Consider the following 16,921-nt stretch of genomic DNA (forward strand, 5'->3'; position numbering starts at 1 on the left):
TGCATTTGTTTGTTTGCTTTGATGAATAAATTGTCTGTGGCATCTTTTCTTCTCCAGTCACATCCATCCTGATGTGGTCCTGCATTCACCTGGCATCTCTTTAATATTAATGGCACAGACATGTAATACATCATTTCCTCAGGAGGCTTAATCTTCGTGGGTTATATTCTGCAAGGCCAAATATCAGATTATTCTGTCCTGTGTAGGTATAGGCATACTACAAGCTTGAAAGTTCAGAAAGGGCATTTGTTTATATATTTGACTCTATGAATTTGATCTATGTAGACCTAAATAAAACACAGAAGCAAGCAATATAAAAACCACATTATTTCCCTCCTATAACCATGGATTAAAATGTTTTTTAAGGTGACAAAATCAGCTGAATATTTTTTATATATTTTGTGGCAGTGGTTTAACTTGAGTTTTGCCTTGTTGTCCCAGCTCCAATCTCAAATGAAAGGAAATGCAGATGACACCTCACCAACACCCAGCTGTAGGTTCACAGTGAGGATGGCAGTAATGGGATGCGATGGGAATGCCATGACTTGTTTGGCAAGCAAGCCTGCCGTGTTAGGTGATGGAGTGTGTGGAGTCATCGCATTGGACTGAGCACCCCCTCAGTAAGTTTGCAGATAACACCAAGCTGGGAGGAAATGTCAATCTGCATGAGGGTAGGAAGGTCCTACAGTGGAATCTGGACAGGCTGGATCAATGCACTGAGGCCAATTGTATGAGCTTCAATAAGATCACGTGTGGAGTCTTGCACTCGTTCACAGCAACCCCATGGATCGCTACAGGCTTGAGGCTGAGTGGCTTGAAAGCTATGTGGGTATGGAGGAAAAGGATCTGGGGATGTTAGTTGACAGCCAGCTGAACATGAGATCCATTGTGCCCAGGTGGCCAAGAAGGTCAACGGTATCATGGCTTGTATCAGCAATAGTGCAGCCAGCAGGAACAGGGAGGTGACTGACCCTCTGTACTCAGCTCTGGTGAGGCTGCACCCCAAGTTCTGTGTTCAGTTCTGGGCCCGACTGCAAGAAAGACATGGAGGCCCTGGAGTGTGTTCAGAGAAGGGCATTGGAGCTGTGAGGGGTCTGGAGCACAAGTCTGATGAGGAGTGGCTGAGGGAACTGGGATTGTTCAGTCTGGAGAAGAGGAGGCTCAGAGGAGACCTCACTGCTCTCTACAATGACCTGAAAGGAGGCTGTGATGAGGTGGGGGTCGGCCTCTTCTCCCAGGTAACAGTGATAAGATGAGAGGTAATGGCCTCAAGTGACACCAGGGGAGGTTCAGGCTGAACATCAGGAAGCATTTCTTCCCAGGAAAGCAGTGCTGCAGTGGCACCAGCTGTCCCTGGAGGTGTTCCAGAACCGTGTGGATGTGGCACTGAGGGAGACAGTTAGTGGGCATGGTGGGGATGGGCTCATGGCTAGACTAGGTGATATTAGAGGTCTTTTCCAACCGAAATGATTCTGTGATTCTTTAACATCTGCTGGGAGCCAAGTGAACAGTTAGTGATCCCAGCTCTTTGAGGATGTTGGGTGTAATCTGTTATCCAAAATTGCACCTTGGATTGGAAGATGGTCTTCAGACTCTGTGCGTTCATTGGCTCTTCCAAGAAAAGGAAATGTGACAGAATCATTGAATTGTTTGAATTGGAAAGAATCCTTTAAGGCCATCCGGTCCAACTCCCCTGCAATGAGCAGGGACACCCACATCTTGATCAGGGTGCTCAGAGCCCCTCCAGCCTGACCTTGGATGTCTCCAGGGATGGGGATCCAGCACTACTTTGGGCAACCTGTTCAGAAGCCTGTTTACACATGCATTAGCTGTTGTGGAGCCACTTAGAAGCAACAAAAAGATCACTTCCTACATGTGCACTCCGTCCTGGAGTAAAAGCATGCTTTGTGAAGGGATTCATCTGTAGGCTAAAGGACTGCCCGCCTAAGTGCTCTTCTGGAACAGCTCTTGTGGAATAATGCCGTTTTCAAAAGCTGTGCCAGCCAGTTCCTCTCTGCAGACAGAGCCTTAGGCACTGAGAATCCAGGCACGAACATAAAGTGCTCGATTTTTCAAGCGCCCGCAGTGCATGCGCACAGCGTTGTGCTGCGGAGGGAGGGCAAGGAAGCGGGCACCGCCATTACCGTCATTCCCTGGGCGGGAAGGGCGGAGCGCTGCCTCAGGCGAAGGCGCTCAGGGCGGTGCTGGGGCTGAGGGTGGGTCGGGGGTTATGGTGATTCCGCCGGGTAGTGCCGGTGGTCCACGGGGTGGGGGAGCGAACAGGGTGTTTTACCGCTTGTAATGGAGGCCCAAGCTCGGCCCCAGTCGAGTGGGATGCAATGTTTCTGTCAGCTCACGAACCATTTGTTAAACCCAGCATGATGGCTCAGTACGAGTGCCTGTCACACAGCCCATGTCTGCTCAGCATAGCGCAGCAGGCAGACTTTGCTCGTGTACCCAACAAGTAGTTCCTAGGGCACCCAAAAATGGTTGCATTTCCTCACAAAGATCCTTACTTCTTAATGGATTTGCCGTGTTCTCACACTTCCAGCCTTATATCTGGTTCGCTGCAGGCTGTGACGGCTGGAACACTCTGAGCTTTCACTGCACCAACAACGGGAGGAGGATTTGGTTCATCCCTAAAGCTTCAATTAGAGTGTGGTATAATTGCTCTGCTGTTCCTTCTAGTTTGCAGGAAGGCACAGGTCTGCGGCTGCCTGATTTTTCTGCTGGGAGGTGCCAGTGGCCTCACGGTGAGGAGTAGGAGGGAGAACCAAAGGCTTAAACTGTGCTGGGAGTGCAGGATTATGTGCATTTCAGGAGGGTGTTTTAAACAGAGGGGAAGGTTGAGATATGGTTGTAATACCTTTTGCATTACTTGTTTTTCTTTCTTCAGTATTTGAAGGTCAGCGTGTTTAAAATCTCTTCAATTATTTTAATTTTAATTATTTTATTGAAATTGTTTTTCCTGTATAAAGTATGAAGTGAAGGCATGATTTCTCATTCTGTAATTATCAGGGTTCTGAAACAAAAGAAAACAGAACTATAGAATCATAGAATGGCTTGTGTAGGAAGGGACCCTAAGGATCATCAAGTTCCAACCCCCCTGACACAGGCAAGGCCACTAACCTCCACATTTAATATTAGACCAGGTTGCCCAAGGCTCCATCCAACCTGGCTTTGAACACCTCCAGGGATGGGGCACCCACAGCCTCTTTGGGCAGCCTGTGCCAGAGCCTCAACATTCCCTTCCCCGTGATATTTAATCAAAACCTTCCCTCTTTGTGCTTAAAATCATTCCCCCTTGTCCTATCATTATCTACCCAAGTAAGAAGTTGATTCCCCTCCTGTTTATAATGCCCTTTTAAATACTGGAAAGCTGCAATGCAAAAAAACCATATCCTGACACTATCAGAAATAGCTAATTTTATAGGAATGTTTCCTCTAAATATCAACAAAAGTGATTGCATCATATATTCACTTCAAAACCCAAATAAGATCATCTTAAAATTATATTTTCTTTCTCACTTTTCCCATCTTCTGCATATACAAGATTGACAGGCTGAGAGATGGAGCTGTTCAGCCTTGAGAAGAGAAGGCTCTGGGGAGATCTGAGAGCAGCCTTTCAGTATCTAAAGGGGGCTGTAAGAAGGGGACAGACTCTTTAGTGGGGTCTATTGGGATAGGACATGGAGAAATGGTTTCAGACTAAAAGATTTAGACTGGTTATAAGGAAAAAGCGTTTTACAGCAAGGGTGATGAGGCACTGAAACAAGTCTCCCAGAGAGGTGGCGGATGTCCCCTCCTAGGAGACATCCAAGGTCAGACTGGAGGGCCCCTGATCTACCTGTACGTGTCCCTGTTCATTGCAGGGGAGTTGGTCTAGATGATCTTTAAGGATCCCCTCCAAGTGGTATGATTCTGTGAACATGTGATTCTGTGATTCTTGTCAACAAATTATGCAGACCTTCTGTATCTATTTGAAAGCTGGGGGAAAAAAAAAAAAAAAAAGACTATTTGCAGCAATTTATTCTAAATTATCTCATCCTCTGTGAAATGTAGCTCATCTTGTAAGTTCACAGAAAACATCATATTCTTTTCATGGACTTTATTAAGGAGGATGAATAAGCAAACATATACAATCTTCTGGATGAGGCACTTTACAAAACTAGAGCAATGAAGGCAAGCTGACAGCTAAGACAGAAGCAACCTAACAATTTACAAAATGATAAAACTGGTACAGCAGGTTATTAAATCATATTTGTAAGGAACTGTTCATTTTTCCTTATTTCATATAACTTAGAGGCAATACTGTCCTTTTTATCTGACAATGCTACTGCTTACAGAAATAAATTCTACTAATGATAAATCATTTAAAATGTTCCCACCTCCAAACTCACACTGCGACCCAAGATTCTTACAGGGGAGTGAGTTCTGTTTTCTTAACACCAGTTAAACCTGGTGTTAATTAGTTCACTGGAGAGTAACACAGTAGGTTTTCTCCTTTTAGAGAAAGAGAGGGATGCAAAATCCGAGTTTAAATCCGTATGTGATGACATACTTAAAGTTTGTGCAGGTTGAGGTCATTTTAAAAGTTCTTTTACAGTTACTTGCACATTTATTACGGTCCCAATACTATCTTTGTTTGCATTTCTCAGCACCGATCGATACTTTATTGCCTGCTCTTTCACAATGAAGGCTATGGAGGATCAAGTAGTCCAAGAAGAATCTGGATACCAGGATGATGAGGTAAATTTATGGTTCTTTGAAAAACAGGTGCAGCAGATGTCTGAAGGTATTGTTACAGTGTATTGAAGCCCACAGAGAGACAGGAAGTCCCCAAAGACCACCAAGAGGAAGTTCAATTTGTTTAAAATTTTGTTACAGTCTTACAGCAAGAAAATCTCATTGTCAGTCTCTGTACAGTTGTGTTCTTCAGATGCTCTTCACTAACCTTTCCAAAGCTATGCCCAGTTTTTAATGGAATTATCATTATTGCTTTATATCTTGTACTTCAATATTAAATGCCAGAGGATTATCAGTTAATTTGAAGCTTCCAAAGAATGGTCATCAGCCAGACAAGGCTGAAGAACAGTGTATGAAAGAGTCAAGACGTGATCCTAACACAAGTTTATTAACACAGCAGAGAATTACTTGCCTGTGAAGATATATTTGATGAAGAAAGTGGTAGGAAATGTGTAGGCCTTCTTGGCTTACTCTGGGTTTTCTTATTTTGGTAGTTCAACAAGACGTGTTATTAGAGAAAACCATTTCAAGGTTTACAAATTTGAAGCATAGAGTGGGATAGATATAATTTTAAGAAAAATAAAAATCTATTTTCAATGTTTTATTTTATTTTATTTTATTTTATTTTTAGGAATCCTTTTTTCAGGACATTGACCTGCTACAAAAGCATGGGATTGTAAGTATTACCAATGACTTATCAGCACATCATTGTCCATGGAAATTTCTCCTCTTTCTAAACCAGTCATGTGAAGACAAATTTTGCCTTTGGTGATAAGACAGGTTTCCAAAATATCTCATTCTCACTAGATTCCTACATAAAGTGTCAAGATATTCAAAATATTTAGCACCCAGTACTTCTTGAAAAGCCAACTAGCTGCTAACTTATATGAAAACCATGTAGTAGATCACTTCCTGTTCCTGCCAGTCTTTGTAATTATACCTGCATTTTTGGTTCCCTTGAAATTACACTGTGGCAGTTGTTGCTAAATTATTTTTGGAAGGCTGTTTAAGGGAGTAGAGTGGGAGTGAACAAACTGTTAATAGCTGGAGAAGTAAGTGGAGAGTTTTTTCATCAAATATGAATTGTTCTCATCACGAACATTACTGTCACATAAGCATTAGCTTCTTACTTGGATTACTGTTATTATATATTTACCTTGGAGACTGATTCATGGGTCAGAATGTTCAGTGTTAGAAAAGCAGAATAAGAAGTTTGGTTTGCCTGAAGTAATTTCCAATTTAAGATAAACGACTGTAGATGGATACAGACAGGGATGACACAGACACAGTGGGACAGCATTGTGTTATCCAGCATTATAGTTAATGCAGTCAGCATGTCAGCAGTGTAATTGTTGTTCACTTTCTTATTGACAATTCATTGTCGGGGTTTTAAAGAGTTCTGGAGAGGATAATGAGGTAGTGAGCTGTAACGATGGTACAGTATAAGAAAAATACACAAATTCTCATGTTAAAAAATTAAAATTAGTCCAAAGAGGCTGACCTCATGAGCTGGAAGAGAGCTGTATAAGCTTGTCAATATCAAAGGAGGCACATAATGCAGAAAAATGTTGCTAAGTTATGGAAAATCTTGAAAATAAAGAGTAGTGACTTAGACTGTTCTTCGACACACTGTTTTTGGAGACAGATCTGGCTTACTGAGAGTATCCTGCCCCTTTTCTATTACTTTTCATCTCCTATCCAAGTGTTTATTCCTACTTCTTAGGGGAAGATGTTATTCTCATCTGTGCCAGTGAGCATATGATGACTTATACCTATTAATTTCACTTGCTTAAAGTAGTTTTTATGGTTTTAGATTTTTTCCCCTCAGAGGGATAGGGAGAAAAGTATTTAGTAGGTGTGTCAGCACAGCCACAAAGAGTCAGATTTGCAGAACCCAGGCTGGGGTTTGATGTTCTAAAGCGTTTGATAGTGATCCCAATGCCACTGCTGAGTGTTCCTACCCTCAGGCATGTGCAATTGCTTCTTCTGGCACGTCTGTTGTAGCCACACTGTGAACTACATTTGTAAATCAATTCATGCAAAAAGTACGACAACAAAAAATACGATCTATGTAGTTTGTTTGTTTATTCATTTAAATTCTTGCTCTGCTCCTGTTTCCATCTCAGAGGCATACAACTAGGGCAGAGATGCTACATAAAAAGGTTGGGAGGATCAGGATAAGCAGCTGGTGTAAGGGGGCAGGTGTGTCGGTGTGTTCAGCCAGGACAACTGCTGAATGCTTCGTGGTATCGACCAGAAGAAGAGAATTCTAGCACTTTGGCTGGTAAACAGACAATTGGTAAAAGATGTATCTAGGAAGCAGAGAACAAGAACTTCTGAAGCCAGATCTGCTGCTCAGGGAAATTGTAATGTGGAACAGCCTCAAGTTTGATGAGATCAGTAAAACAAGGCCACTGAAGAAATGAGGAAGTTGAAGAATGAGCTTTGGCTTAAAAAAATGGTCTTTGCAGCAGAAATCTATTGCCTTAATATAAAAACACTACATGAACAACAGCTCAATATTGTTTTTTTGGTTTGGTTTGGTTTGGTTTTAATTACTGGTTTTTTTTATTTATTTTATTATTATTATTATTATTTTTTGAGTGGAAGAGTAATTTCTATTTGTGATTGATTTTACCTCACCTATCCCTCTTAATGTAGTAGTCAAAAATATCTCACAGGATGAAAAATAAGCTTCCCAATGACCACAGCTAATTCTTTCCATAGCCCCCCTCCCATCTTAAGTCTCATATATCCACACACTAGATAAACAAGTGATTCATCCAGCTCATAGTGTGGTTTGTTTGTTTGTTCTTTTAAATAAATAACTTGGCTAGAGATGGTAAATTGCAGTATTACCCCCAACCTTTCCCATGCTGTGTTTCTTGTGAGTTATTTGTTCTTTGCCTTTACGTTTCCAATGATATCAGATTTCTAAAGTGAGGTGGGAGGAGGCAAAACACGCCTGCAGGGTGCTGAATGAAGTCATGCTGTATCCAATGAATTAAAAACTCTAGTAAGCCCATTCCAGATGCAAGTGCCTGTTGGATCTGGCAGGTTAGGTGTGTTTTGCTTTGGACTTGCTGTCAACATGCTTACAGTGTCACAGCGGTTAGAGTCAGCATCCTACCACCTATGCAAGTCAGCTCCCAGCTGTGATCAGATTACTTGGTTTATAGATTATCTGTGCAAGGGGAACAAGGACAGATTGAATTTGACAGGGTTTTTTAGGTTAGACTCTACAACATCTGAAATAATCCATTCTGTTTCCTTACTATTGGATCTTTACTAGCTTGGATCTAGAAAGACCAGCACTGAACAGGGACAGGCTGAGTACAACCAGACCCAACACAGCCTGTGCCACGGTCCCTCACACTGATGTGACTCAAAGTTTTCTGATATTTGGGTGTCACAAACTACACAAGGAAGAGTTTACTTTGTCAATACGTTTCTTTGTGAAAATATACGTGCAGATGAGTGTATAACAAAGTGTTTCAAAGGTTTAATTTGCCAACTGGTTGTTATCTGTCACAAGTATTCATAGAAAGGAACTTTCTTTGCAGAACGTGGCAGATATTAAAAAACTGAAGTCAGTTGGGATCTGCACTATCAAAGGAATCCAGATGACAACAAGACGAGCACTGTGCAATGTAAAAGGGCTGTCAGAGGTCAAAGTGGACAAGATTAAAGAAGCTGCAAATAAGCTGATTGTAAGCCAATCACTTTCTTGATAATTTAAATTTATGCTGGCCTCTCTAAATTGCTGTGCAACATTTCTCTATATAGAATTTTTCACCACATCATCAAGATAATTTTGAAAATAATCCGGTTCGTTATTCTTTATATACTTTATGTTTTGCAGCAACCAGACGAATGTTGTGGTGCTTTTCATACCCAATGTGTGTAAATGAGGCTGTGGTAGACAGAAGCCATCCGGGTGGGATATTGTGCTCTGCCTTCAGCTTAAAGCTCAACAGAATAAACCTCTCATGTTCTCTTTGGTCTTCCTTAGGAGCCAGGCTTCCTAACTGCATTTGAGTACAGTGAAAAACGGAAGATGGTATTTCATATTACTACTGGCAGCCAGGAATTCGAGTAAACTTACATCTACTTTTATCCTGCCTTAGTACAGACTGTTCTGATTATATTTATTGTCTTGAATGAGAAACAAAAATATAAAAGAACAAAGAATGAGTTAGGACATGTAGGTTATTTTGCATTTAGAGCTTGTGCTCGCTCAAAGATGCCTGAATTTGTGAGCAACAAAACCAACTCCTTTTCTGAGGGAAACCAGGTAGTCATTGTAAATAAACAGTTTGCATCCAAAAATCCTGACCATCATTGGATGATCCTGATCATCATTTTTTCACCTAATTAAATAAACAACCTGAAGGCCTACAATCAAAATTGTTAAGTCTAAAAGACTTCCCTTGAAATACTTCTATGGAACTTTATGTTTCAGCCATGCTTTCTATCTTTTCCAGTAATAATGTCTATACATTTTTCTCTCGCATTCAGTAAGGAAGATTGATTTAAATTTTATCAATCAGTGCTCATTTAGTGCCTTGCTTTAGGACAGATATAACGTGTCTTGAAGCAGAAAAAAATTCTCTTTTTTCATTTCCTCTTGTGATTTTGTGGTTTTAACTATATCATAATTGTTTTCCTTTCTGCAGCAAACTTCTGGGTGGTGGGATTGAAAGCATGGCAATCACTGAAGCCTTTGGAGGTGAGAAAACTACATTAAATGAGTATTATTAAACAGACAAAGAATAGTGTAGATTTTAAATCAAGCTGGATCACTTCAGTGAAACATCAAACTGTAGTCAAAGATGAGTACTTGCATGAGTGGAAGAAGAAATAATCCATATATTTTTTCCCTTTTTTCATGTTGAATTGCTTGCAGACTAAGTTTGAGCTGAGTAATCACTGGACTTGAGGGGCATACTGATTCAGAATGACATACCATTCTTAATACTACTATTAACTATTTCCTATTATAGAAAAGATTTCCCTGATGCAATCTCTGTTCCTCTTCAGTAATGGCACAGAAGATATTCTATTTATGTACACTTGGGATGCATTGAATTTCGTACAAGATTTTGCAATCAGTTGTTAGAGTAAATTCCATCAGTGAGTGGTTAACACTTCAAAAACAGTAAGAAGAGTTTGGAAAACACAGTAATCTTCTCTTTGGAGAAGATAAATGGGAAACCTGTATGATCTGATGTAGTGAGATTAAAAAACTTCTTGATCATTTAGTTGAAAATACAACTGGGCCTGATCCTGTTTTGGGGGGTCAAAGTGGATCCAACCACTCATTTTTCTTCCTTCCTCAGTTACCAATTTCCCTTCCATGCCTTGTGGTACTTAACTTCTACAGAAAAGTAGAAATAAACAGTGCAGTCAAGCAAGATCAGATGAAAGCATTTCAGATTTTGCTTTTCATGCAAGATATTTCTACTGCACATAATGTGATTTATATCTCAGGATCTAAATGTACAAATGTACAAATAGAGAAACAGAGGTGAATTTTTGCAGTAACAGAATTTGGCAAACTTGGAAGAAAAGACAAAAAAAGTAGAAAGTGACCTTTTTTTTTCTTTATTTAACAGAGTTTCGGACAGGCAAAACACAGCTATCTCATACCCTTTGTGGTAAGTGTGCTACCTTGAAGCAGGGAGTGTTGGTTTTTTTCTTCACAACAGTGTAAAAATTCAACACATAAAAGCAAGTCAGAATATTCGTCTCTAGAAATATAGTGAAAAAAACTGGGTGACTCGTTCTAATAGATGTGTTAGAATACAGAACTCACATAGATAATTACTCATTAATACTGCTCACATCAATCTAAGTGTTGCCAGAAGGAGAGAGAAGACCATAAGCCATCTTAGGGAGCAACACACACTACCTGGAAAAGCAAAGCACAAATAGGAGTCATAGAGGGACAGGAGCATTGCTGTTGCAAAGGCAAGATTCTTTGTCAGCAATGCTTTTAATTTCCTGGGTTCAAAAAGTTCTGCTGACAATGACATTCTGAAAGGGCACTGAAAGGATACCACTGGCTAACATGAACTGGTTAAACAAAGACTTTGGCAGTGCCAGGACTCTGATTCCACAGCACTATCTCACAATGTGTAGATAGTAGTCAGTAATAACAATTGTAACTATTACACTTCTGGAATATAGCTACAGGACACTGGGTAGACAAACATTCACTTAAATGGACACTGTGGCATAAAGGGAATTGTGGAGCCTTCTGGAAAAATGAAGACTCTTCCATTCAGTGCAATCTAAGTTAGTCAGCAGAGTTATATTCTTTCGCCTGAATGATCACAACTGAATGGATTGAGTACTTTAGCTTATTCACTTCAAAGAGACTAAACTAGTGATTTCCACGTTGATTAAAACCAGTGGATCTCTGTGACACAGGTAAACAGTCATTGTATTTTATTAAAAATAATAGTGTGAGAAAATATTTTTTTCCAGCTATTCATTTAATTCTGATTCATTCTAGTGACAGCTCAGCTGCCGGGGCCCAACGGCTACACGGGTGGAAAGATTATCTTCATTGATACTGAAAACACTTTGTATCTTTTGGGCTTCCGAAAGCTACAGGTACCTTGAACTGGAAAGACAGTTCATTCTGTTCTAATTTCAAGCAAGTAGGAGGCTCCAGATGGCTTCATGCATGGGAAAGAATATGATGGGCACAGAAAACTTGGAGAGCGCAGTGTGTAATGCCCACAGGGCAGTGGCTTTTCCTCTGTCATTTTATCTAATCCAAGATTGAAAAGTTAGTCAGAATACAGATTTTCTTTTAAGTACTTCTTTGGGATTTAACATGCTTTCTTAGTGGTGACAGATTACAGAAAGCAATGAATAAATAAACAGATAGGCAGAGGATAGATGTAACGGTAGATGATAGGTGATGTAAGTATTTCTCTTTATCTCAAAATAAATTTATCTAAGAACTAACTTAATGTCTGTGATAGACTGTGTTAAAATAGGTTTTACTTGCTGCTAAATTCCCAGAGCATGTATATCCATATGTCAAACCCTAAACACAAAACAGTTATCATCAAGAGCCCCAAGCTGTCCTTAGGCTATGTAAGACAGTGTGAAAAGTCAATCTTCTCTAGGATTAGAATAAATATATATATTTTTCCCCCATATATTTATTTTGGGATGGAACTCTAGTGTTTTCAGAGCATGGTTTGTACAGAGAGAAATCCTTAACTCTGACGGACGTCAGCCGACCAGACCGTCTCCGTGACATTGCTGATCGCTTCAACGTTGACCACGACGCAGTCCTTGACAACGTGCTGTATGCACGTGCATATACCAGTAAGACCATCACTGCAACTGCTATGATAACTATGATTCTTCTCCAAGGCTTCTGTTTTAATAGTTTTCAGTTACTTAAGTGAGATTGCCCACTTAAGGATAGTTAATTACATTTTGTTGCTAACAAAAATGTTACAAGCTAGCTTCCATTTTCTTTTTCTGGTGGCGTACTCTAGTAGACTAGCTCAGGGTAAGTATTCCAGCCCAGCTGTACTAGGCAAGGTTCTGCAGAATGCTGCAACAATTCCACCATGTGTATTATCATTGTTACTGTACCATCTTAGTAACAGAAGCAACAATGAATGTCTGAATGTAAGCTAACTCTATAAATGCAGTCGGTAATTCTCTATAATTTTGTGAATGGACTTCATGGAAACAGTTTTATGCACTCTGACAGAAGACATTGCATTAATACTTCAAGTAAACTGGACTTTTACACAAACATAAATAATATGGCTATAGAATTTCTTTGTGTCATTTAATTCAATGTTTCAAACAATTCTGTTGGTTTTCAATTCTCAAAACAAGACTTTTTTTGTGGAGCTCTTCACAAAGAAGTGCTGTTGGTTGGGCAAGTGGAAACTGGAGCCTGCAGAAGCATAAGCACTATTGGGTTCTGGAGAAGAAGCTTGTTAATTGGCACTTAGAACTGCTGGTGGTGAAAATACAAAGAATGCAGGCATTTAAAGTGGAATTTCAAAATTCAGGCTTTTCTTGCTTCAGAGTTCTTTCTGGCCCTAATTTAATTTGCCAACTATACTTCCCATCAGGTGAACATCAGATGGAATTGCTTGACTATGTAGCAGCCAAATTCCATGAGGAAGCTGGTATCTTCAAGCTACTGGTACAAGACTAATTTTTATTTTTCATACACTTGCTGCTTTCAGAATAGTTTTTTTGTTTGTTTGTTTGTTTTTCACTGTATTGACTTATTCAGTGCAATTACAATACAGATCATTGACTCCATCATGGCACTCTTCCGTGTGGATTTCAGTGGCCGTGGAGAGCTGGCTGAACGACAACAGAAACTCGCTCAGATGCTGTCCAGGCTCCAAAAAATATCAGAAGGTAAAGGAAACATTGCAAAATATGGACAACATGGATTGGTGTTACTGAAACAGCAATTGTTGGTGTCATGACCACTAAGTGTATTATCAATATTATCAAATCAGGTACTGGCCCTTGCTCACTTAATGCTTCTGACAGTTACCAAAAAGAAACAAAAGTATATTATTTCAAGGTGACAGATAAAGGAGTCTTTAGAATTATTTAACATTTAGAATTCCTAGAGAAGTCCTAAATAGGAGGATAGATTTTGAAACTGGACAAATTTCCAGCCTTCCCCTAGCTTCTACAGTCTAAATACACAAGAAACATGGCGAACAGGATAAAAATGGAGAAGGTACAGAGGAGAAGGCTGTGTTCATCGCCTCCTTCTAGTTGCTGCACGGTGCTCTGAGGGACGAGGATGGAATGAACAGGATTCTTCCTTTTTTGGAATGGCTCAGAAACACTGATAAAGAATGAGTAAATGTGCTTATGTAGTAAATATAAAAAAAAAGGGAAACAGTCAGAGGGAGGGAGAAGAGGCCTAGGGCATGGAGCCCATGGAGAAGATGGGAATTGAGAAAGACTTCTTCAGCAGAACTCTGAAAAGTGCTCATTTTTGGCATAAACATTACAGCTGACACAAGAGCAAAGTTAGGCTGTCTTCCTGTTAAACCCAGCCAGCAGGCATAACGAACATTTGCTTCTCTTTCCTTTGAAATTTGAAGCACGGCAGTAGCAACCTTGATCTTTCCCTGAACACGAGGATATTTTTGAAATCTAATTTGATACAGTTCACCTTCTTTGCATTGTTTTCTATTGCAGAATATAATGTGGCTGTGTTTGTGACCAATCAGATGACCGCTGATCCAGGAGCAACTATGACGTACGATACTCACTGTTGCATTTCTAATTTTTGGTTACATATTTGGTTACACATTTAACAGAGATGAGAACTGAGACTGAGCAAGAGGCACTGACATGAAGGCACGCTCCTCATGTTCTAACTATTTCAGGCTGTTCTTTGGCCTTTCTGGTATCACGAGTCATTCACAGATGACACCTATAGGTTTCTCTCAATTTTTTAAAATGATCTATGTTTCCTGGTTGGCATGAGGATTTCAAGATTGTCTTGAATGAACAGAATGAAACATAACAACTGTTGAAAAAAAACACCCAATTGTCTCTTAAAGCAGTGTATATACGTTGTGTAGGGTTTACATTCTTGAACCTCTTGAATTTGATGAGAGGACATTGAGCATTGAGCATCCTATGTTGAGGCAAGTGTGTTTAGATCCTTCATTATTCATTACTGACTTCACTGTGCATTGCCTGACAGTTAATCTATTAGCCTATGGAAATTGCATGGTGAATCATCACTTTTTTTTTATTTCTTTTTGCCGATTTAGCTTTCAGGCAGACCCAAAGAAGCCCGTTGGTGGCCACATCCTTGCTCACGCTTCAACTACCCGAATTAGTTTGAGGAAAGGGAGAGGGGAGCTGCGTATTGCAAAGATATACGACAGGTAAATCTATGTCCTTTCGCAGGAATGAAGCTGCTTTATGAACACAGTAGGGTGTCAAAGTTCACTGCACTGAAACTTAATAGCTTGTGAACTGATTGGTGGTTTCAAATGAAGCATGCATCTGCATGGTATGTTGAGAGAAAATCTGAAAGGACAGAGCGATTGGGAGGTTTAGATTAGTAGATTCCAAGTTGTCTTGCATATCGTATGTATTACATTATGTAACCTTTCCTCATAAATCCTACTAGATGTTCATCTCTTCAAGAAGACTATCAAATCATAGAATCACAGAACCATAGAACGGCCTGGGTTGAAAAGGACCTCAATGATCATCTAGTTTCAGACACCCTGCTACGTGCAGGGTCACCAACCACCAGACCAGGCTGCCCAGAGCCATGGTTGTCCCTTGGCAGGAACATTCCAGAGCTGTTAAATCACTCGGTTTTGCTGACCTCAGTGGGTATCAGTTTACACGCTGAGCTGGGGCAGATGCAGGTATTAAAAAACGTATTAGCAGAACTGTGTGGAGAGACCAGTGCTCCCTGGTCAGCAGGATCTGAAACGTGGAAGACAAGTTTGCACAGTCTTCTCTTCTCCCACACTTCCTCCTTTCTCCTCACTTGTGTTTCTCATCTTCAGAGAGGTGGGTTTCATGTTTTCTCATCTTGATAACATCAATCGCATCTCATAGATGTTGAGGTATTCCACGTTGCTTTTATTTAAATCCTTTGAGAGACCATTCCATAACTACATTTAACACTTGTGGGTTTCTTTTTTTTCCCAGTCCTGAGATGCCTGAAAACGAAGCCACATTTGCAATAACTCCTGGAGGGATTGGAGATGCCAAAGAATAGGCAGAAAACTCATCGCTGATAACTGCCAAGGCTGGGATGAAGATTTGTGCAAGGTCGCTGTCTCCCCGACTGCATTTTTATCTTCTTGGAACAATTTGAGAGGTTTTGGGATAAACTGTGTGCTTCAGTGTTATTCATCTTAACAGAAGTTGGTTCATTTTGGGTCTTCTCTTTTCAATTGACAATAAATAGCTGATGGAAATGGCAATGGCAGGAGCAAGAGCCCAGGAACTTTAGGAATTAGTATTTCAGGAATTACCTGAAAATACTTTCATGTTGACCAGATTATTTATTTATGCACTTATACTTTTTGGAGAGAATGACCTCAAGTTGTTTACACTAAAGGTAATAATAAAGATGTAAAATCAGAACATTTGACCCGTGTTTGGGTGCTTTGCATCCAGCGCTACTCTCAGTTATTTCCCACGGGAAAAATAAGCCAGATGCGACCCAACCTTTTGAAACCCGTTTGGGGTACATCAAGCCATTTTCTCCCAGCCTGAGAAAGCAGACATCACGGCTACTGTCCCTCCCGCTGCTGCTCGGGCGCTGAACCCACAGCCCCCAGGCAACCTGCGAGGGAGCCCCGAGCCCGCGCAGCCCACAGCAGCCGCTGCTGGGCCGGGCCCCGCTGCCGCAGCACCGCCGTTGTTGTCTCCTCCACGGGGGCAGCCGGCGCCTGGCCGAACGGCCGTATTCTCTAAGCGCCGCTACGCTGCACGATTAGCGTAATCCTCCGACCCTCCGCCAGCCCTTCCCGCACAGCCCGCGGAAGAATTTTACGCAAAACGGTCGGGCTCTTCCTGCTCTACGTCAGCCTGAGTTACGCAAGCTGCGTACGCCGTGCGCTTACGTAACGTACGCCTCGGCCTAGCTTTTCCCTACCCTCTAGAAGGGGTTACGTGATAGGCTCCTTGCGTAGCAGACTTTGAGGAATAAGAAGAGCGATACTCTCTTTCCTCCCCGCCTCGCGCTGGGGCAGCTTAAGTATAGAAAGCTACGCAACTTCCGTATCTCGCTCTCCATTCGGAGCGGCGTTTCGCCATGAGCGCATAGGACGTAGTTGGCTTCCGGGAATAAGCGTAGGCATTTTCGGGAGCCGCAGTTTGCGCAGCGCCGGGGCGCCCGTAACGTAAGTGAAGCGGGTTGGGGTGGCGGCGGCCATTTTGTGCCGGGAGCACGGAGGAAGAAGACGCAAGCGTCTCCACACTTGACGGGCCCTGGAGCCGACCGAGAGCCCCGCCGTTCCCTCCGCCGACGCTCAGCGGGTCTCTGACCCACTGACCAATTCTTCTTCGTTTGTGTCCCTCCCGAGAGCCGAGGTGGCGCAAAGCGAGTCCTCCGAGACCCAGCCAGCGCTGGCCGGGCCCTCGCCCCGCACCCCCAGCCCCTCGCCGTCAC

General features: G+C 41.5%; 2 protein-coding genes across 3 annotated transcripts in view; both read left to right on the forward strand.

The window, feature by feature from the left end:
• The first annotated feature begins 427 nt into the window (after window positions 1–427).
• DMC1 (DNA meiotic recombinase 1) lies at window positions 428–15,891 on the forward strand. 2 transcript variants are annotated; one of them, XM_003202282.4, is made up of 15 exons: window positions 1,788–2,216; window positions 2,689–2,753; window positions 4,659–4,749; window positions 5,378–5,422; window positions 8,310–8,456; window positions 8,759–8,841; window positions 9,423–9,475; window positions 10,362–10,403; window positions 11,264–11,336; window positions 12,002–12,093; window positions 12,864–12,937; window positions 13,047–13,161; window positions 13,966–14,026; window positions 14,550–14,666; window positions 15,451–15,891. In XM_003202282.4, the coding sequence occupies exons 3-15, from the start codon at window positions 4,693–4,695 to the stop codon at window positions 15,518–15,520; spliced, it is 1,029 nt and encodes a 342-aa protein (XP_003202330.1). In that variant the 5' UTR covers window positions 1,788–2,216; window positions 2,689–2,753; window positions 4,659–4,692; the 3' UTR covers window positions 15,521–15,891. The 2 variants fall into 2 exon arrangements, with proteins under 2 accessions (XP_031410271.1, XP_003202330.1); XM_031554411.1 differs by lacking the exons at window positions 1,788–2,216; window positions 2,689–2,753 and adding an exon at window positions 428–620.
• Window positions 15,892–15,963: 72 nt separating this feature from the next.
• Window positions 15,964–16,921, forward strand: part of DDX17 (DEAD-box helicase 17) — a 17,611-nt gene continuing 16,653 nt past the window's right edge. Inside the window, exons 1-2 of the mRNA XM_010712188.3 lie at window positions 15,964–15,994; window positions 16,454–16,652. Coding sequence (XP_010710490.2) covers window positions 15,964–15,994; window positions 16,454–16,652 — 230 coding nt within the window. The remainder of the gene's footprint in view (window positions 15,995–16,453; window positions 16,653–16,921) is intronic.

Source organism: Meleagris gallopavo, chromosome 1 (assembly GCF_000146605.3).
Source record: "Meleagris gallopavo isolate NT-WF06-2002-E0010 breed Aviagen turkey brand Nicholas breeding stock chromosome 1, Turkey_5.1, whole genome shotgun sequence".
Taxonomy (NCBI): Eukaryota; Metazoa; Chordata; class Aves; order Galliformes; family Phasianidae; genus Meleagris; species Meleagris gallopavo.